Source organism: Lontra canadensis, unplaced genomic scaffold (assembly GCF_010015895.1).
Source record: "Lontra canadensis isolate GAN:19392208 unplaced genomic scaffold, GSC_riverotter_1.0 scaffold68, whole genome shotgun sequence".
Lineage (NCBI taxonomy): Eukaryota > Metazoa > Chordata > Mammalia > Carnivora > Mustelidae > Lontra > Lontra canadensis.
The window spans coordinates 3,010,826-3,028,077 of record NW_022631062.1 but is presented as its reverse complement, the minus strand read 5'-3'; the positions used below and the strand labels follow the sequence as shown (position 1 = coordinate 3,028,077).

General features: G+C 44.1%; 2 protein-coding genes across 4 annotated transcripts in view; one reads left to right on the top strand and one right to left on the bottom strand.

The window, feature by feature from the left end:
* Nucleotides 1-17,252, top strand: part of FRMPD4 (FERM and PDZ domain containing 4) — an 847,457-nt gene that overhangs the window by 380,373 nt on the left and 449,832 nt on the right. The gene's annotated exons all lie outside the window — the stretch shown is intronic.
* LOC116880801 (E3 ubiquitin-protein ligase SIAH1A-like) lies at nt 2,114-3,014 on the bottom strand. Its single transcript, XM_032880202.1, has one exon. The coding sequence runs from the start codon at nt 3,012-3,014 to the stop codon at nt 2,169-2,171; it is 846 nt and encodes a 281-aa protein (XP_032736093.1). The 3' UTR covers nt 2,114-2,168.

Here is a 17,252-nt window from a genome sequence, read left to right as displayed (position 1 = left end):
GAGGGAACAATGTTGGAATGATCTGTGAACTAGACTATGTTGAGCTGTGCAGCCTTTGAATTAAATCCAGATATATCAACTCAGTCAACCACAAGAGGGAGTAAATATTTATGCTCACCCACCATAGAAATGGGGATGAGCTGGGCCCTGGAACACCAGAATAAAAGATTTCTTGCCTTCATGGAGCTAATGGTATAGTAGGAAGTATAAGTGAGGGCACCAGCCATTCAAATACTGTGTGAAGTTAAGTCTAGGTTTCTTTTAGAAAAAAATGCAGTTTCACATGTTGCAAGGAATCCACGTAAACTCAGAAATAATATTCAACTGGACCCGAGCCACTACCAGGAACCTCACCAAAATGCTCCATTGTTTCCCAGTTTCTCCTATTTCTTTTACTTTCAGTGGCCCACTTTTACTTTCTGAATGTGTGCGTGTTTTTTAATTTGCCAGATAGTCTTTTAATGAGAATTATAAAAGAACAAAAACTTTTTTTTGCAAACTGCCTTTTTAAAACATGATTTGCTTTTGATTATAAATACTGTGCAAGATGATGCCTTCTTCTGCAAAACCAATAAATACAAGAACATATTTTATTTTATTTTTTAAAATATTTTGTTTATTTTAGTTGGGGGAAGCAGCAGGCAGAGGGAGAAGCAGGCTCCCTGCTGGGCAAGGATCCCGATGCAGGGCTGGATCCCAATGTAGGGCTGGATCCCGATGCAGAGCTGGATCCCGATGGAGGACTGGATCCTGATGGAGGACTGGATCTCGATGCAGGGCTGGATCCCGATGGAGGACTGGATCCTGATGGAGGACTGGATCCCGATGGAGGACTGGATCTCGATGCAGGGCTGGATCCCGATGCAGAGCTGGATCCCAATGGGAGGACTGGATCCCGATGGGAGGACTGGATCCCGATGGAGGGCTGGATCCCGATGCAGGGCTGGATCCCGATGCAGGACTCAATCCCAGGATGCTGGGATCGCGACTGGAGCTGAATGCTTAACCTACTGAGCCACCCAGGCACCCCAAGAACAAATTTTAAACATGTGATTTGTCCAAGATATTTTGGGGGGGGGAACAAATTTTTTCTGGTATTTAAAAAAAAAAATCAGTATTCCTTAACCTTCCAAATAATAAATTCAAAAGTATGAGTCAACTGGAGAAAAAGAGAGACAAACAGACAGATAGAGACCATCTTATAGCTGCTTTAAATAGCTTCTGATAATTCTGCTGTTATCTTTCCTTTCTGGAACTTTCGTTTCTCAAAAGAGTTGAATGTAAAATATTTATTTTTTCTTTTTTTTGTATTTGTTCTTTTTTTATTTATTGATTTTTTTTTCTTTTTTGTTGCTGTTTTTTTCTTTTATTTCTGGTGCAAAATGGTGGTTTTACTAAAACACGGGGACAGGACCCGTGGGCAGAAAGAGCTGCTGCCTAAAATATTTGTAATGAACTCATTAATGGGGGAAAAGGAAATATGTATTGAATACCTATGTATAAGGTTTATCATAAACAACTATGCATATCAGAAAGACACTAACTTTAAAAAGGCACCCAAAAAAGGTGAGGAAAAACCTGAATTACAGAAAAGAAAGTCAAATTTAATGAAAAACTAGAATTAATAAGAATTAGCAAATACACACAAAATATACACACACAGCAGCACTGTGTATTGACCCACAAAGGGGAAAAAACAGTGGTCCAAGAGCACTCAACATGGCTTATTGGTTAAAGGAAAAAAACACCCTCCCCCCATGCCCCATACACACTAGCTCTGGGGCACACACACAAAACAAAAACCCAGTATGTATTTTTGAACAGTACACTCAATCTGCAACACAAATTCATAATTTTTTTTAACAATGCTCCCTTTCTTAATACAAGAGATGCCCATGCTGGGTGTGTGTGTGTGTGTGTGTGTGTGTGCGCGCAATATATAATTTTTAATTATATAATTTATATAATTTACTGTTGACTTATTTTTAAATATATTAGTGTAACTACATGCAGCTGTTTCCTGTATTTAACAGCCTTTCCTTTTATTTACCTCGTGTGTCTAGACCTCTCAAAAGTTCAGGTTGACGGGCTAACACGGGTGCCTTGTTCTCTGTGAACTTGAGCATGAGGGTTTTCGGTCGCGGCCGGAAAGCCGCGGGCCTGCCGTTTTAACACATGGAGATCGTTACGTTGATGCCCAGGTTGCCGTTTTCTGCAAAGAGCTGCGCCATGCGGGTGTCGAAGACGAGGCAGTCACTGTTCCTGATGGCGGTGGCGATTCCCTCGTGAATGGAGCGCGGGGTCGCCTCCCAGGTCAGCCGGTGCCGGTGGCCGTTCAGCTCCAGACGGTAGGCGAAGTTCTCGGCCTGCTTGTGCGTTCCTATCAGCTGGACGATGGCGAAGAACTGGTGCCCGTTGAACTTCTCCTGTTTCTCCAGGACGAGCATGAAGTGGACGCCGAAGCAGGACTGCGTCATCACCCAGTCCACGGCGCCGGGGAGGTTAATGTCGGTCGCCAGGAACACGATGTCTTCGCCCTGCAGCGTGGTGATGGACTCGTGCTGGTGCATCAGGTGCGGCATCACGGCCTCCAGCGAGCCTTGCCATTTACAGAGCGCACCAGGGCACGGGCACACGTACGGGCGGAACTCGCACATCTCTTCGTGCTCGGCCTTCTCGGTGTGACGCGAGGCTAGCCGGCAGCCGGTGGCCGCGTACTTGCACGGGAACAGGACGGAGTTGGCCACCTTCTCCATGGCCAGGTTGCGAATGGACGCCAGCGGCCCGCGGCACGTCGGGCAGCAGCTGAGCTTCGGGCGGCAGGTGCTGCACACGAGATGGCCGCCGTGACACTGAAGAATGGGGGGCAGCACATAGTCGAAGCACACCGGACACTCGAAAAGGCTCGCCAAGTCGCTGTTGGGCACGGTCGTGCCGGCCAGGGAGGGCACCCTCTGGGACGGGTTACACGTCGCCGCTCTGGGAGGTAAGGCTGCCGGACACTGGCGCATCATTTCTGGAGGCGGACGCTGTGCCTCACACCCCAGCTCGAGGCTCAGACGCGCCCCGCCGTCGCCGCCGCCTCTTCCCCGAGCCGGCCCCGGCCCCGGCCCCGGCCCTGGCCCCGGCCCTGGCCCCGGCATGAGCGCCGACACCTATGGGACACGCCGGGCCGCCGCCGCCTCTCGAAAGTGGGCCCCTCGATGGTCGCCTGGGACGCTCGAGGGCGCGCCTTTTAACAGTCGCCTCGGACGCTCGAGAGCGCGCCGTTCAACGGTCGCCTTGGAAGCTCGAGAACGCACCTCGCCTTGGAAGCTCGAGAACGCGCCGTTCAACGGTCGCCTTAGAAGCTCGAGAACGCGCCTCGCCTTGGAAGCTCGAGAACGCACCTCGCTTTGGAAGCTCGAGAACGCGCCGTTCAACGGTCGCCTTAGAAGCTCGAGAACGCGCCTCGCCTTGGAAGCTCGAGAACGCGCCGTTCAACCGTCACGTTGGAAGCTCGAGAACGCGCCGTTCAACGGTCGCCTTGGAAACTCGAGAACGTGCCGTTCAGCCGTCGCGCTGGCAGCTCAAGAGCGCGCCTTTCAAGGGTCACTTCAGACTCTCGGGAGTGCGCACCGCAATGGCCGCCCCCGACGCTTGAGAGCGGGCTCCTTGTGCGTTCTCGAGCCCGCTTCGCCGGCGCCCGGGATAAATACCACACCCTACAGCAGCAGCCAGGAGAAGGTAGGTCTCTAAGCGCCCGCAGCCCGAAGGGGGCGGGACCCGGAATGTGTTTTGTGATCCTAAATTCTATGTAGCCTTCCTACCCGGTGGTAAGGATGCCAATGCTTCAAGCTCTAAATTCTCCTAGGCTATCTCTCGTTCCTGTTCACAAATCCAATTTTTTTTTTTTAAATATCTAGTTATTTAGGTAATCTCTACACCCAACGTTGGGCTTGAACTCAAAACCCCAAGATCGAGAGTAGCATGCTCCACTGACTGAGCCAGCCTGGCAAGCACAAAGCCAGTTTTCTGAGGACATTAATGCACGGTAAGGACTGTTTAAAATAATTGATAGGAGGAGGGGCACCTGGCTGGCTCAGTCCGAAGGGCATGCCCCTCTTTTTAAAAATTCTTTTTTAAAGATTTTATTTATTCATTTGACAGACAGAGATCACAAGTAGGCAGAGAGGCAGGCAGAGCGAGAAGGAGGGGAAGCAGGCTCCCCGCGGAGTAGAGAGCCGGATGAGGGGCTCGATCACAGGACTCCGGGACCATCACCCCAGCCGAATGCAGAGGCTTAAGCCACTGAGCCACCCAGGCGCCCCGGGCATGCCCCTCTTAACCTTGGGGTGAGTTTGACCCGACGTTGGGGGTAGAGATTACTTAAATAAAACTTTAAAAAAATAAAATAATTGATAGGAGGGTATGAACATCCTAAGGACTATTTTTAATTCAAAAGGGAGATCTCTCAATGCAAATGATTCTCAAAAAGATATATTTGTAACGTTGTCAGATTTAACAAATAAAAATACAGAAGATGCTCAGTTAAATTTGAATTTCAGGTAAACAGTGAACAGCATCTCTTTTTAGTAAGAGTATGTCTCCTGCAGTATTTGGGATATACTTATACTAAAATACATTCATTGTTTATCTGAGATTCAAATTTAACTGGGTATTCTATATTTTATCTGGCAACCCTACATACTTGAAGAGCTGTGTTTGAAACTTCCTGGAATTCTGATTTGGTCATTTTTATAACCATAGCCCTAACCAGGTCCCACCATGGGATTATTTTCTTTCATTTTCTCAAAAACCATTATTTATTCCTACTATAGTTCAGGACTCAGATACAGAGATCACTGTGATGACTGGGAGTGAACAGTGAAGTTACTGAATGGAAAGTCCAGGTTCAAGTGTGTGCCGTTGCCTTGCACCTATAAACAGTGTGGCTTTACTAAAACTTCTAGGGAAGGCAGTCAGGGGCTGGAGCTAAGTAGAGCAGGACCAGGACCAGGACCAGGACCAGGTATAGATTTGGAAATGGAGAGTGACAGCTGTGGCCATGTATACAAGGCAGGGAAACTTCGTGCAGGCAGGATTTGTGCTGTATTCCATTCTGCATTGCCACATAGCTTACACAGTTCTTGCATGTAGTAACTATTCAAATATTTGGTATTAAATTACCTCGTCCAAGGGGCTATCTTCTGATTTTTTTTCCTTCTGCGTAATCCACTAGGAGATGAAATACTTGGCTAATTTATTTCTTAGCTGGCTCCTGCACATATGCGCTTCTCTTATTTAAGTTTGTGAATGGCCCCATGGGGTTCAGCAAAAGAAGCAGTATGAGCAAGAATGGATTGGTAGGCTGGGTGGTCAGCCAAGCTAGGCAGAGGACTCCTTTTAGCATTAGGGTTGAATGTGAGGGTGTGTTTGTGCTTGTAAAGAGACAGAGAGTGTGAGCCCCATGCGAGAGATAGATCGCTGTGTTGGCAGTTTACAATATAAAACTTACGTTAGGACCTTCGAAGTACAGATTCATTACAAAATGAGCCAAAGTCAGTTCTGAAGGTGAGAAATGACCCAGTGTTCGAGACAAGTTTGTGTAGCAGGTTGTTGAGCGTTTGCTCTGGCTTGAGCAGAGAGGTGCGTAAATACCACCGAGAGATGATTCTACTTGGCAACATTCTTGGTTTTCCTCCAACTGCACTTTCTGGCGACTCTGATTTTCAGTGTCCTGGCATGTTGCCAGCCACCTCCAGGGGTGTTAAGAAATATCCAAAACAAAATTAAAATAAATTCACTTTCATTTAAAATGCAATTATATATATATAACACTTAGGAGCAGTGGGATTGGGTGTTAGAAAACCAAACCAAGCAATGGAGTATCAATTACAACGTTGGAAAGAAAAAAACAAAGCAGAACCATAAAACATGCTAACACCTTGCTGATGGATTGGACCCTGCTTGGGGAAGAGCTAGAAACGGGGAATAGAACTACCTTTAGGTTTAATCAAATTCCTGGGAATTCATCACTCTTCTTGTTTGAAATGCCATCTGCAGAATGACTTGCCCTGGTGTTATCTGATTTTGATTATTTGCTTGTGATTCAGTCATTCCTTCTTCCTTTGTGTGCTTTGTGCTGAACAGTAGGCTTAATAACACAAAGGATGGGTTCGAGTGGGTTCTTTGAACATCCCCATATCGCCATTCCACCTGCAAACACTGTCCTCCCTCTACTGGAAGGTGGGCAGAGGGTGTAGCATCAGAGCGTCCAATTCGGAGAGCTCATCCAACGGTGACCATGGAGAGCCCAAATGTGCTCGGTGCTACACATCCCTTTGGGGAAGATAAGGATGGTAATGGCTTTGAGAATGAAATAATATGTTCTGACTTGAAGGACAAATTAGGGTAAAGCAAGGAGAAAAGACAGAATGAAATGTTCTCTCCTTTTACAGACTAAATTTAATTGTGGTTAATAGCAGCTGACTTTCCCCATGACTTTGCTGTGGGAAGAGAGGCCTTCCACCAAAATAGGGGCCAGGGTTACTGAAGATTTTAGGTGATCTGGTTTTTGATTGACCATCAGATAACTAAACTTTTTCTTTTATTTAAAGAAAATTTTTAAATTGAGCAATAACGTTTCCTTTATATAAACTATTAGTTGATGCTAAATACAATATGGATTTTAAAATGAAATCATGGGTGTGTACTTGTGACCGTACAGATGAGCACACAAATCAGAAGCTGTGCAACAGGGGCGGCCGGATGGCTCAGTCCATTAAGTGTGTGACTCTTCATTTCCACCCAGGTCATGATTTCGGGGTTGGGAGAGCAAGCCCTGCATCAGGCTCCACGCTCATCGTGGAGTCTGCCTGAGGTTCGCTGTCTCCCTCTGCCCCTCCCCGTTCTCTACAATAAATAAATAAAATCTTAAAAAGAAAAAAAAAATACAATATTGGGCACCTGGGTGGCTCAGTGGGTTAAGTGACCGCCCTTGGCTCAGGTCATGATCCCAGGGTCCTGGGATCAAGGCCCTGCTCAACGGGGAGTCTGCTTCTCCCTCTCCCTCTACTCCTCCTGCTCTGGCTCTCTCTCTCTCTAATAGATAAGTAAAATATTAAAAAAATAAAATCTAAAAAAAAAAAAGCTATACAACATTAACAGCAAATCCGAATATAAGCAAAGATAATCCTCTGAATTCTGTGTTTCATCAAGCATCAAACCCCACCAGTTTTATAGTCCTTCAAAGTACATAATGCTGCATCCACATCCTCTGCATGTAATTGGATCTCTGGATTTAATTTCATTTCTCATGTGACATTCTCCACACTCACATCATTGACTGTTGCTTCGGGGGTTGACCATCCTTCCACGTGTCCGTTGTTAGTCTCTCCAAATCCCAACCAGCTAATCCCCTACCCACGTATCCTGGAGACACTTCTCACTCTGGGCTTCTAAACAGATTCTGACTCTTGCCCTCTAAGACATTTTTTTTAAAGATAAAAATTCATGCTTTTTCTGTACCAGAGAAAAGGGAACAATTTTTGGCATGCATAACTAATGAGGTAATTAGTACTATTAAGCTGCTTTAGAAGATTAAGCCATCAGTAATTATGAAAGTAAGTATAAATTAAAGGACAGTGGTTAGGTTTCAGTGTAGTATATTATATCCAGTATTGTACTTTTTACCCAGTATTGTATTTATGTAGAGCCATTACTGAACATGTATATTTGAAAGTCAGAGTACAGGCATAGAAGGCCCATGGCTTTTTATCAGAAATAGACAAACAAGAAGAAAAACTATGGCACTAAGAGTAGATGTGTGCCTATTTTTTAAAAATTATTTTATTTAAATAACTCAGGAAGGATATTTTCAAATGTGGTTCAAGTGTGAAGAATGATACAACACACAGCCATGTACCCACAACTCATGTATGTGTACTTTTCTAATCCTACTACGAAAGCAATAGAGCGAAGTTTAAAAACAAATCAATAGAAATGAAAGGAGAGCTAATTCAAAAGTAATTTTTGCATCTGAAAATTAGACACCAAAAGAAACCCTCCACAGATATAGCTTCTATATTTTTCTATAAAAAATTACAATGAAAAAAATATTTCACTGGAATTATTTTATATATATATAATTTATATATCATATATAATAATTCATGTATTATTTGAAATAATTTCATTGGAAAAGTGCTTTAAATTTGAATTGTGAATCCGAGGGTACCTGGGAAGCATAAGACTCTTGATCTAGGTTGTAGGTTCGAGCCCCACATTGGGTGCAGAGACTAATTAAAAATAAAACCTTAAAAAAAATCATGAATCGTAACCAAAATATATAATTTATATTTTTTAAAGATTTATTTTTATTTTAGAGAGAGAGCCATGTGAGCATGTGTAGGGGAGAGGGGCAGAGGGAGAGAATCTCAAGTGGGCTTCCCACTGAGTGTGGAGCCCTGACATGGGTCTTGATCTCATGACCCTGAAATCATGACCTGAGCCAAAATCAGACCCGAACCAAAACTGAGTTGGACATTTAACTGAGCCACCCAGGCGTCCCAGAGCAAGTAGTTTTTAAGAAATGAAAAAAAGGAAAAGAAAGGAAAAGGAGCATTTCCAGTCATCTTCTTGGGCACTTTATGAAGATTTTTTTTTTTCATGAAACACATTTGAGACACTGCCCTTGTCTTGCCGATGTGTTTTTCCATAAATAGAATGTTTGACCAAATGAAATCCACATTTTTGAGGAGCTTTTGGTTCTCACTGACTGGTATTGCTGCAGCCTGAAATAACTCCCAAATTACATATGTGCCAATCTGATCAGAAAGAATGCTTGACAGCGAGCTTAGATATATACACCAGAAATCTGAACTCTGAATGCCTTGTCCTGGTCATGGCTTAGGAACTCCATGCGTTCCTGTAAGTCTGGAGGTCCTAGCTTATTGCGGTGTTAACGGATATTTATTTCTCTTGGATGTTAGAACATGAATTGATCTATATCATTTGATTTCAGTTGGGGATGATTTTGCCCCCACTTGGCCGTTCCTGGAGACCTTTTGGGTTGTCACAGTTGGCACAAGGGTATTGCTCCTGGCATCTAGGAAGCAAAGGCCGGGGGATCCTACCACATATCCTACAATACAGAGGGCAGCCTCCACAACAAGGAATTACCTGTCCCCAAAGGTGAACGGTGCCGAGGCTGAGAGATCTCCAACTACACAAAAGAACAGGGTTTAAATTTATTTCCTAAAACGAATATATATGTGGACATTCCTTAGGCAGAGTTTTTCTTTTAATAATAATGCACTGTGTTTGATAGAACAAAAATATTTTTAGAATTTTGTCTTTACATCTAAGAAATATGGTTTTGCACCGTTTTTCCAGGGTATACATCAAAGTTTTCTAGCCTATGTTCTGTTTTTCCTATGTGCTTTGCACCTGTGTCAAAAAATAGATGATCACGGCGTGTTCAGACATGCTCCATTCATCCTGGTCATAAATGAAATGGCTGCCAGAAAAGGATCATTTCTTGCCGTATTTGATTTTGGCCATTAGTTTTGCTCTGTTCTAGGAGTGCTTTTAGCATTTGAACAAGTATCTTCCATATTTGTGGGGAGGGAAGTTTACAAAGACATTGCCTATTAAATTCTATTTCATTTCTTGGTGTCAACATATTTTATGTACTTTTTGTATTATGAATTTCATACTTGATAAATTCCAAAAAAGAGGCTACATTTAGATACTAACCTTGAGGATTTCTGGAAAATTTTCCGTATTTTCTACTACTGCTTTCTCCTTGATGTTTTTTTACTTAACCCTGATCTAGTTCTCAACAGTCCTCTTGGTTTTTGTTTGTTTGCTTGATTCTAAGTAGAATCGTTTCAGCTATTTTGTAACTTGTTCATTTGAATGAGAATCCAAATAAGGTCTACCCCTATAAGTTATTGATAGGCCTCTAAAGTTTATTTTAATCTATAGGTTTCCCCATCTCTCTTATTTTCTTATGATGTGTTTTTTTAAGAAGCTGGGTCATTTGTCCTGTAGAATTTCTACTCATTCTGGAGTTTGCTGATTCAATTCCACGGCAGGGCCTAACAGTTTCTTTGTTCTTTGTATTTCCTGGAAATTGATAGTTGAATCAAGACATCATTTACTCTTAAAATAGAGACAGAAAAACCATTCTCTTAAAGTTAAAATCGAGACGGAAAAACCGTTCTCCTGGTTTGTGTGTGTGTGTGTGGGTGTTTTAAGGATTTTAGTTATTTATATGACAGAGAGACACAGCGAGAGCTCCCCGTGGAGCAGCAAGCCCCATGCGGGGCTCGATCCCAGGACCCGAGCCGGAGGCAATTGCTTAACGACTGAGCCACGCAGGCGCCCCAAGACAACTACTTTCTTAATATAGTCTTTTAGGTTACCACTGGGGATCAGTACAACAGGAGTTGATAGACTGTAGCGGGGGCAGGGGCCTGTTTTTGTAAATCAAGTTTTATTGGCCCATAGCCACAGGCACGCAGCATAACACCGCCTGTGGTTGCTCTCGCATAGTAACAGCAGATTCCAGCAGCTGCCAGAGGGATAGATACAGTGGCCCACAAGGCTAAAACTGTTTACTATGTAGCCTTAAAAAAGAAAAAAAAAAAAAAAAAAAAAAAAGCTTGCCAACCCTAGTAGGAAAGGTTACGCCTTTTATTTTAATTTTTTAAGTAGGCTCTATGCCCAATGTGGGGTTCAAACTCATGACCTTGGATTCAGGAGTTGCTGTGTTCCATTGACTGAGCCAGCCAGGCCCCCTCAAGTTTAGCCCTTTTATTTTATTTTTTTAATTTAATTTAATTTTTCATTTTATTATTTTTTAAAGATTTTATCTATTTGACAGAGAGAGAGACGGAGAGAGGGAACACAAGCAAAGGGAGTGGCAGAGGGAGAAGCAGGCTCCCCACTGAACAGGGAGCCCCATGCGGGACTCGATTCTGGAACCCTGGGATCATGACGTGAGCCAAAGGCAGACGCTTAATGAGGACTGAGCCACTCAGGTGCCCCTGTTTTATTTTTAAAAGATTTCATTTATTTATTCTTGAAAGAGAGGTAGAGTCCAGGCAGGAGGAGGGGCAGACATGAAGAGGGAGAATCTCGTGCCGACTCTAGTCAGAATGCAGAGCCCTTGTGGGGCTCGATCCCAGAACCCTGAGATCATGACCTGAGCTGAGATTAAGGGTCGGACCCTTAACTAACGGAGCCAGCCAGGTGCCCCTCGGTTAGGCCTTTAAAAGAAAAAAAAGGTGATCTGTAGTCTGCTATAAACTGTGGATAAAGTTTTTCTAAAAAAGGTTAACTGTCCTTTATTATCTGTCCCAATATATAATTTAAAAGTATGATCACTATTCAGCCGTGATATATTTGTACTTTACCATCCTAAAGTTACCTTCATATCTCTTTACCTCTCAAATAGAAAAAGTTTATGTATTAAAAAAAAATCAATATCATAAAGTCATTCACATTTCCTAAAAAGAATTCCTCTTAGGAAAACTGTGCTCTCAGATAACATAGTCTATAGCCTTCAGACTGACTATAAATAATTTTATTAATTAATCTTTTCTGTCCACTTTTACTGTCCTTAAATACTCCCTTTAACATGAGCCAGGCAGTTATAGACTGTAAAATGAGGAATGCTAGAGGACCTAATTTCAGTGTCTTTTCTGAGTAGTTTTTCGATATTGGAATAATAATGCTTTTAGGAACAGGATTTTCCAAATTGCATAAAATGGTCTCTTTTGTGGTTCTCTCTGCAGAAAAGAAACTGACTTATTGTATGTCATTAAAACTGAATTCTGGGGCGCCTGGGTGGCTCAGTGGGTTAAAGCCTCTGCCTTCAGCTCAGGTCATGGTCACAGGGTCCTGGGATGGAGGCCCGCATCGGGCTCTCTGCTCAGCAGGGAGCCTGCTTCCTCCTCTCTCTCTGACTGTCTCTCTGCCTACTTGTGATCTCTCTCTCTGTCAAATAAATAAATAAAATCTTTAAAAAAACAAACAAAAAACTGAATTCTGTGGCATCTGTATATCACGTTAGGTCAGAATTGATACCATCGCCGAGAATGCACTTGTACCTTCTCTGTTTTACATGAGTACCCCCTCTGTTGTTAGGTATCTGTCATTTCGAAATCGGTCGCTGGTAGGATTTGTCTCAAAAACACCTGGGGGAGGTGTCCTCCCAGATTATCCTCACCACATGTGAAAAAGGGGAAGGAGAAGAAGCAGGAGACAGACAAAGAAAGCAACTGCCTGCTTAAAAATTGTAAACAGGCTTTATATTCAGGAAAATCTGGATGTTGAAGTTTCTCCCAAGGACCTGGGTGGGGACATGTGTGTTTCTCCAAGGAAAGCCTTTATTCCGTTTTGAAACAGCTTGTATGGTATCTGTTCTTTTCTCGATGGTCAAGATTCTGCAATTACTTACGTATCAGTCACGGTACTGCAAGAGGCTCCGAGACCTCCCACAAGGAAACCCATTTCTTAACTCCTGCCACTGTGGGATGGCGGGAGTGTGGGGTTGGCAGAGAAACGTCTCCACACGGGCTTTCAGGGACCCCTACCTGATCGTTTCAGTCTAGCAGGGCCAAGCACAGTTTCTACATTTTTCTGATGTTTAAATGGTTTAAAAATAACAAAAGAGTAATACCTTGTGACACGTGACATTTAAAAAAAAAAGATTTTATTTATTTATTTGAGAGAGTGAGAGCATGCATAAGCAGCGGGAGGGGCAGAGGGAGAGGGAGAAGCAGGCTCCCCGCTGAGCAGGGAGCCCGATGCTGGACTGGATCCCCGGACCCTGGGGTCATGACCAGAGCCAAAGGCAGACGCTTAGTGACTGAGTCACTCAGGTGTCCTGTGACACATGAAAATCATACACAACTCAAGTTTCTGTGTCCATCATTCATGGTTTGATTAGGACATAGCCAGACTCATTTGTTTACTTAGGGTCCGTGGCTGCTTTCTATGATGGCAGGTTGAGTTTTTATGACTGAGAGCATGTGGCCTGCGAAGTCTAAATATGTTCTATCTGCCCTTGATAGAAGAGTTTGGCAACTCCTGGTCTAAGGGCTTGATCATCTTCTGGAGTCTCATAGTATCCCCACTGGAGAGAGAAGAGAGGGAGCCTGGCGAAGCTTGCTAGAAGTTTCTGGGCAAGGTAGCCCATGAACTGGGCTATGCAACTGGCCAACACACGAATGTGTCCCCAGTCCCTGCGAGGGAGGCTGGAACATGAGGTCTAGCAAAGGGCCATGGAAGAGAGAACACAGATGTTACTGGACAATTGTCAATGTCTGCCATTTTATATGAAAAATGTTTTTTTCTATAGTCTCCTTCTCGAACCTTGGCCTCAACTCTGACTTCACCTGATTGGAAGTTTTTACAAAGGCTTGAGCTCTTTCATTTGCCCTCTGCACGCTGTCATTATTTCAGCTCATCACACTTTACTTCCTCAACGTCCGTCGTCGCAAAATGAAAGACAGATTGTTTCTTTGTTTCTGGATTTTTTTTTTCTTTCGTTTTTCTTCTTCTTTTTTTTTTTTTTTTTTTTTTTTTAAGATCAATGTGAGCAATGTGTTGAAAACAGCAGGGGTGTCCAATAATTGAGCTGGGTTTGACAGGCTCATTTGTGTATTTACTGAACTAGTCATGCAATAGGTGTTTGAAATATCGATCAAAGCCATGTTTTATTTTTCTGGATCCTGTTGTCTTCCTTTTTGGTCCGATTGCAGCTGCTGATGTTTGTGAATTATTGTCAAATGGGCACCTTCCCAAAGGGTAATGTTTCATTGGAGTGTAAATTTCATGTGAGAGTAGAAGGTCCTATAAATTCAAAGACTATGATCAGCCAGATTTTTCTTTTAAGACAGAAGAAAGAGACAACATGAATACAGCAATCAGAGTTTTATATTTCTAAAGGGAGAACTTTCTTAATAAAACCCGAGAGGATACTTAATTTTTTGGGGTTCTTGGGAATTTTCTGACATCAGAAATAACTTGTAAAAAGCCAGCAGCAAGAGAAATTACAATGATGTATCAGTTACACCAAAGGTGGTATATAGACTGGAGTTTTATAAAATTCTGGAGATTTTTCTGTTTGGGCTTCAAACTGGAACGGGACTGTCCCAGACCTTGTTCCAGGTGGGTCACTTTTGTGCAGTCAGCATTGGGTCTGTAAGAGTTCTTGGAGGGCTTTGGGAAAATCACAGTTGCATGGAGGGTGGGAGGCAGAGGTATGTGTGGATTAGCAAGTCAGTATTGCCTGGCTGCAGACCTTTGGGCATGTCCATTACTTTTTTTGAAGTCTTGTGTGTTTTGCATGTCAAGCCCATCTCAGTTTGGGCCAGCCACCGCATCTTAAGTGTTCCGTTGCCACGTGTGGCTGGTGGCTCCAGTACTGGACTGTTCCAGAGGGCCCACTCTGGTTCTCCTCTAGGCACTCCTCTTTCCATGCTTCAGGGATTGTGCAAGTCCAAGGGGATGTGTCTTCCTCAGCCCATTCCCTCCTGCCTCCTACACCAGGCACCAGCAAACGGTGGCCTCTGGCCCACGGCCCATGTTTGTAAATGAAAGTTTTCTGGGGAACACAGCCACAGTCATTCACTTCGATATTATCTATGACTGTTTGCACTCAGTAGCTGTGGCAGAGAGAGTGTGGACTGGAATGCCTAAAGTACTGGCTCAAAAAACAGGCATTTTACAGAACACAGTGACCAGCTTCTGCTTTAGACCAGTGTTTTGGGTATCTGGGACCTTGGAATTCCTTGCCCCGATTCTCCTGAGCCTGCTTCCAGGATCCGAAGGGTAGGGCCCCACCAAGGAATAGTCAGATGTGGCTGATGGCAAACGAGAAGGACAGAAGTGATGTATGTGGGCTCAGGTGTGAGCCTGCGCATGAGTGGGGAAGAGAGATGGGATCCGGCCCCTGTGAGTGCTGTCTCCTTGACACCACGTTGTGGGGTGGGACTCTGAGAAGTCTACAAGTTACAAATTGGAGAATGTGCCTCTTATTACGTGTTGTTATCAAGGGACATTTGTCAAATTAGGAGGATAAAACATGGACTTGACTTAACAGATTCAGTAGGTCAGTTTGGAACTTCTATATCCATAGACGTGTGGTATGGGGGGTTCTAGTTCTGTTCTTGCACAGCCTGGTGAATGTTGAGGATGAGCCTGCCCCGAAGAGGGCTAGAGACACTCGTGTACTTGGGGAGGTGGTTCCTGACTCACGCACCCTTTAATCTGACCCTGCCTGCCTTTTAATGGAACCGTGCCCTGCAATGATAAAGCAGGGACAACAGTGGGGCGGGATTCTTCCCTCACTCAAGAACTGTGTCTGTGACCAGCCCTGAGGTTCGTGAAGCCCGTTAGTTTCTTATCAAGGTGGAAGAGATCCCAAGGGCTGAGAAGTACCAGTAGGTCTTTTGTTAACTGTCAGTATTCACTATGTCTTCATCCCAAGCAGTAGTGATTGAGACGGCCCACTCAGCCTCTCTTTCCAATCCTGTCTCCTTGCTCACACACCGATCTTTCCTTTCCCTGGCTTCTTGGCTCCATCCGGTAGAGTCTGTCCAGGTACAGTCACTGTGGGGGGCTTGCTGCGGAACCGCCTGGACAGAAATGCAGTCCCAGTACCTTCTGATACTGTTCTTTGCCCCTTGGGCTTTGCAAACAGATGTTTTGACAGCTCACGATTGCTGCTTGTGATTTATTTCCTTGGAATTACTGAACCCTGGACCCCACGGGGGTACTGAAAAGAAGGCTTCACACTCTGATTGCTGCTCTGTTAAAAGAGAAGTCTCGTTCACATTGCATCAAAATGAGGTGACCCGTCCTCCTCTTTCTAAAAGCTGACTCTGCACTTGCTTGACTGAAATGAAGAGTTTCAGACCCCACCATCTTTGATCTGTAGAGGTTACATTTCTCTGCCTCTTAGCAGACAAAACGCTAAGGTGGTCGAAAGAGACTGGTAGGATTATTCAGCTCCTAGCATCATTTCTTCACCAATGGTCCAGGGTACGGTCACCTGCTACAGAGCCACTGTGACGTCCAAGGCGAGCCCGTTACTTTCCTCAGGCTTTTCAGTGTCTGCTTCCTTAAACTGAAAGGAGACTGGCTATGAGGTCATTTTTAAGGATATATTTTTCACATTCTCTGATAATGCTGCTAAACCACTTAGAGTCATTGGAAAAAAACACATTTTTCTTTGCATGATTCTTACGATTTCTGTTCTTTTTTTCCTACTGATAAGAAGTAGTGCAGACAAAAGGAGATGCATATTATATGAGGTATCTGAGTCAGTTTAGCATTTTTTTTTCCGGAGCACATTTTAGTATAATCTTTCCCAGACACCTTAAAATTAAGGTCTCACTTTCCCTTAATGTGATGGTCAGTAGGGCACCGTTATGTCTGCCAACAGACGGGGTTCTTATAATTTTAAAAGGAGGTGATGAAAAACTGAGAAACCAGATTTCTATCACCCTAAGTCTGTGATTTCAAACTAGAAGTGTTGGCGACTGCTAAGTCTAGGAGAAAAGTTTTTGGTCTAAAGGACCAGCAGCTGGTGCCAACTGGACTCCTGAGGGGATTAGCAGAGGAGGTGAAATTAGGTTTCTCCTGCCTCGCTCTTTCTTTCCTCACTTCCTTGTCTCCAGAGCAGGGATTTTCAACCTCAGCACTGGTGACGTTCAGGGCAGGTTTGCTTGTGGTTGCGGTGGCTCTCAGGTGTATGGTAGGCTGGTTAGTACCTTCCGTGGTTTCTACCTACTAGATGTCAGTGGGATCCTCTCCCAGTTAATGATAACCAAAATGTCTCCAGACCTTGTTAGATGTTCCCTGGGGAAGTGGAGCAGAATCCTTTCTGGTTGAGAACTTCTCTAACGGCTTCCAGTCACCCGGGTACTCCATGCTACCTTCTGGAGTTCTGAACTGGCGACCCATCTCCCAGTGACCCCTCTGGAACACGCATGCTCCAGACTCTTGTTCTTTCCCCACTAAGCCATGACCCACATGGAAAAGGGTGTGATTGGTCACTTGTTTTAAGCGGTTCACAGTATTCCATGAATGTGTCATGGGCTGAACTCAGACCAACATACTGCATTTTATTTATTTTTTAAGATTTTATTTATTTATTTGACACACACAGAGAGAGAGATCAAGTAGGGAGAGTGGGAGAGAGAGAAGCAGGCTCCCTGCTGAGCAGGGTGTCTAATGCGGGACTCCATCCCAGG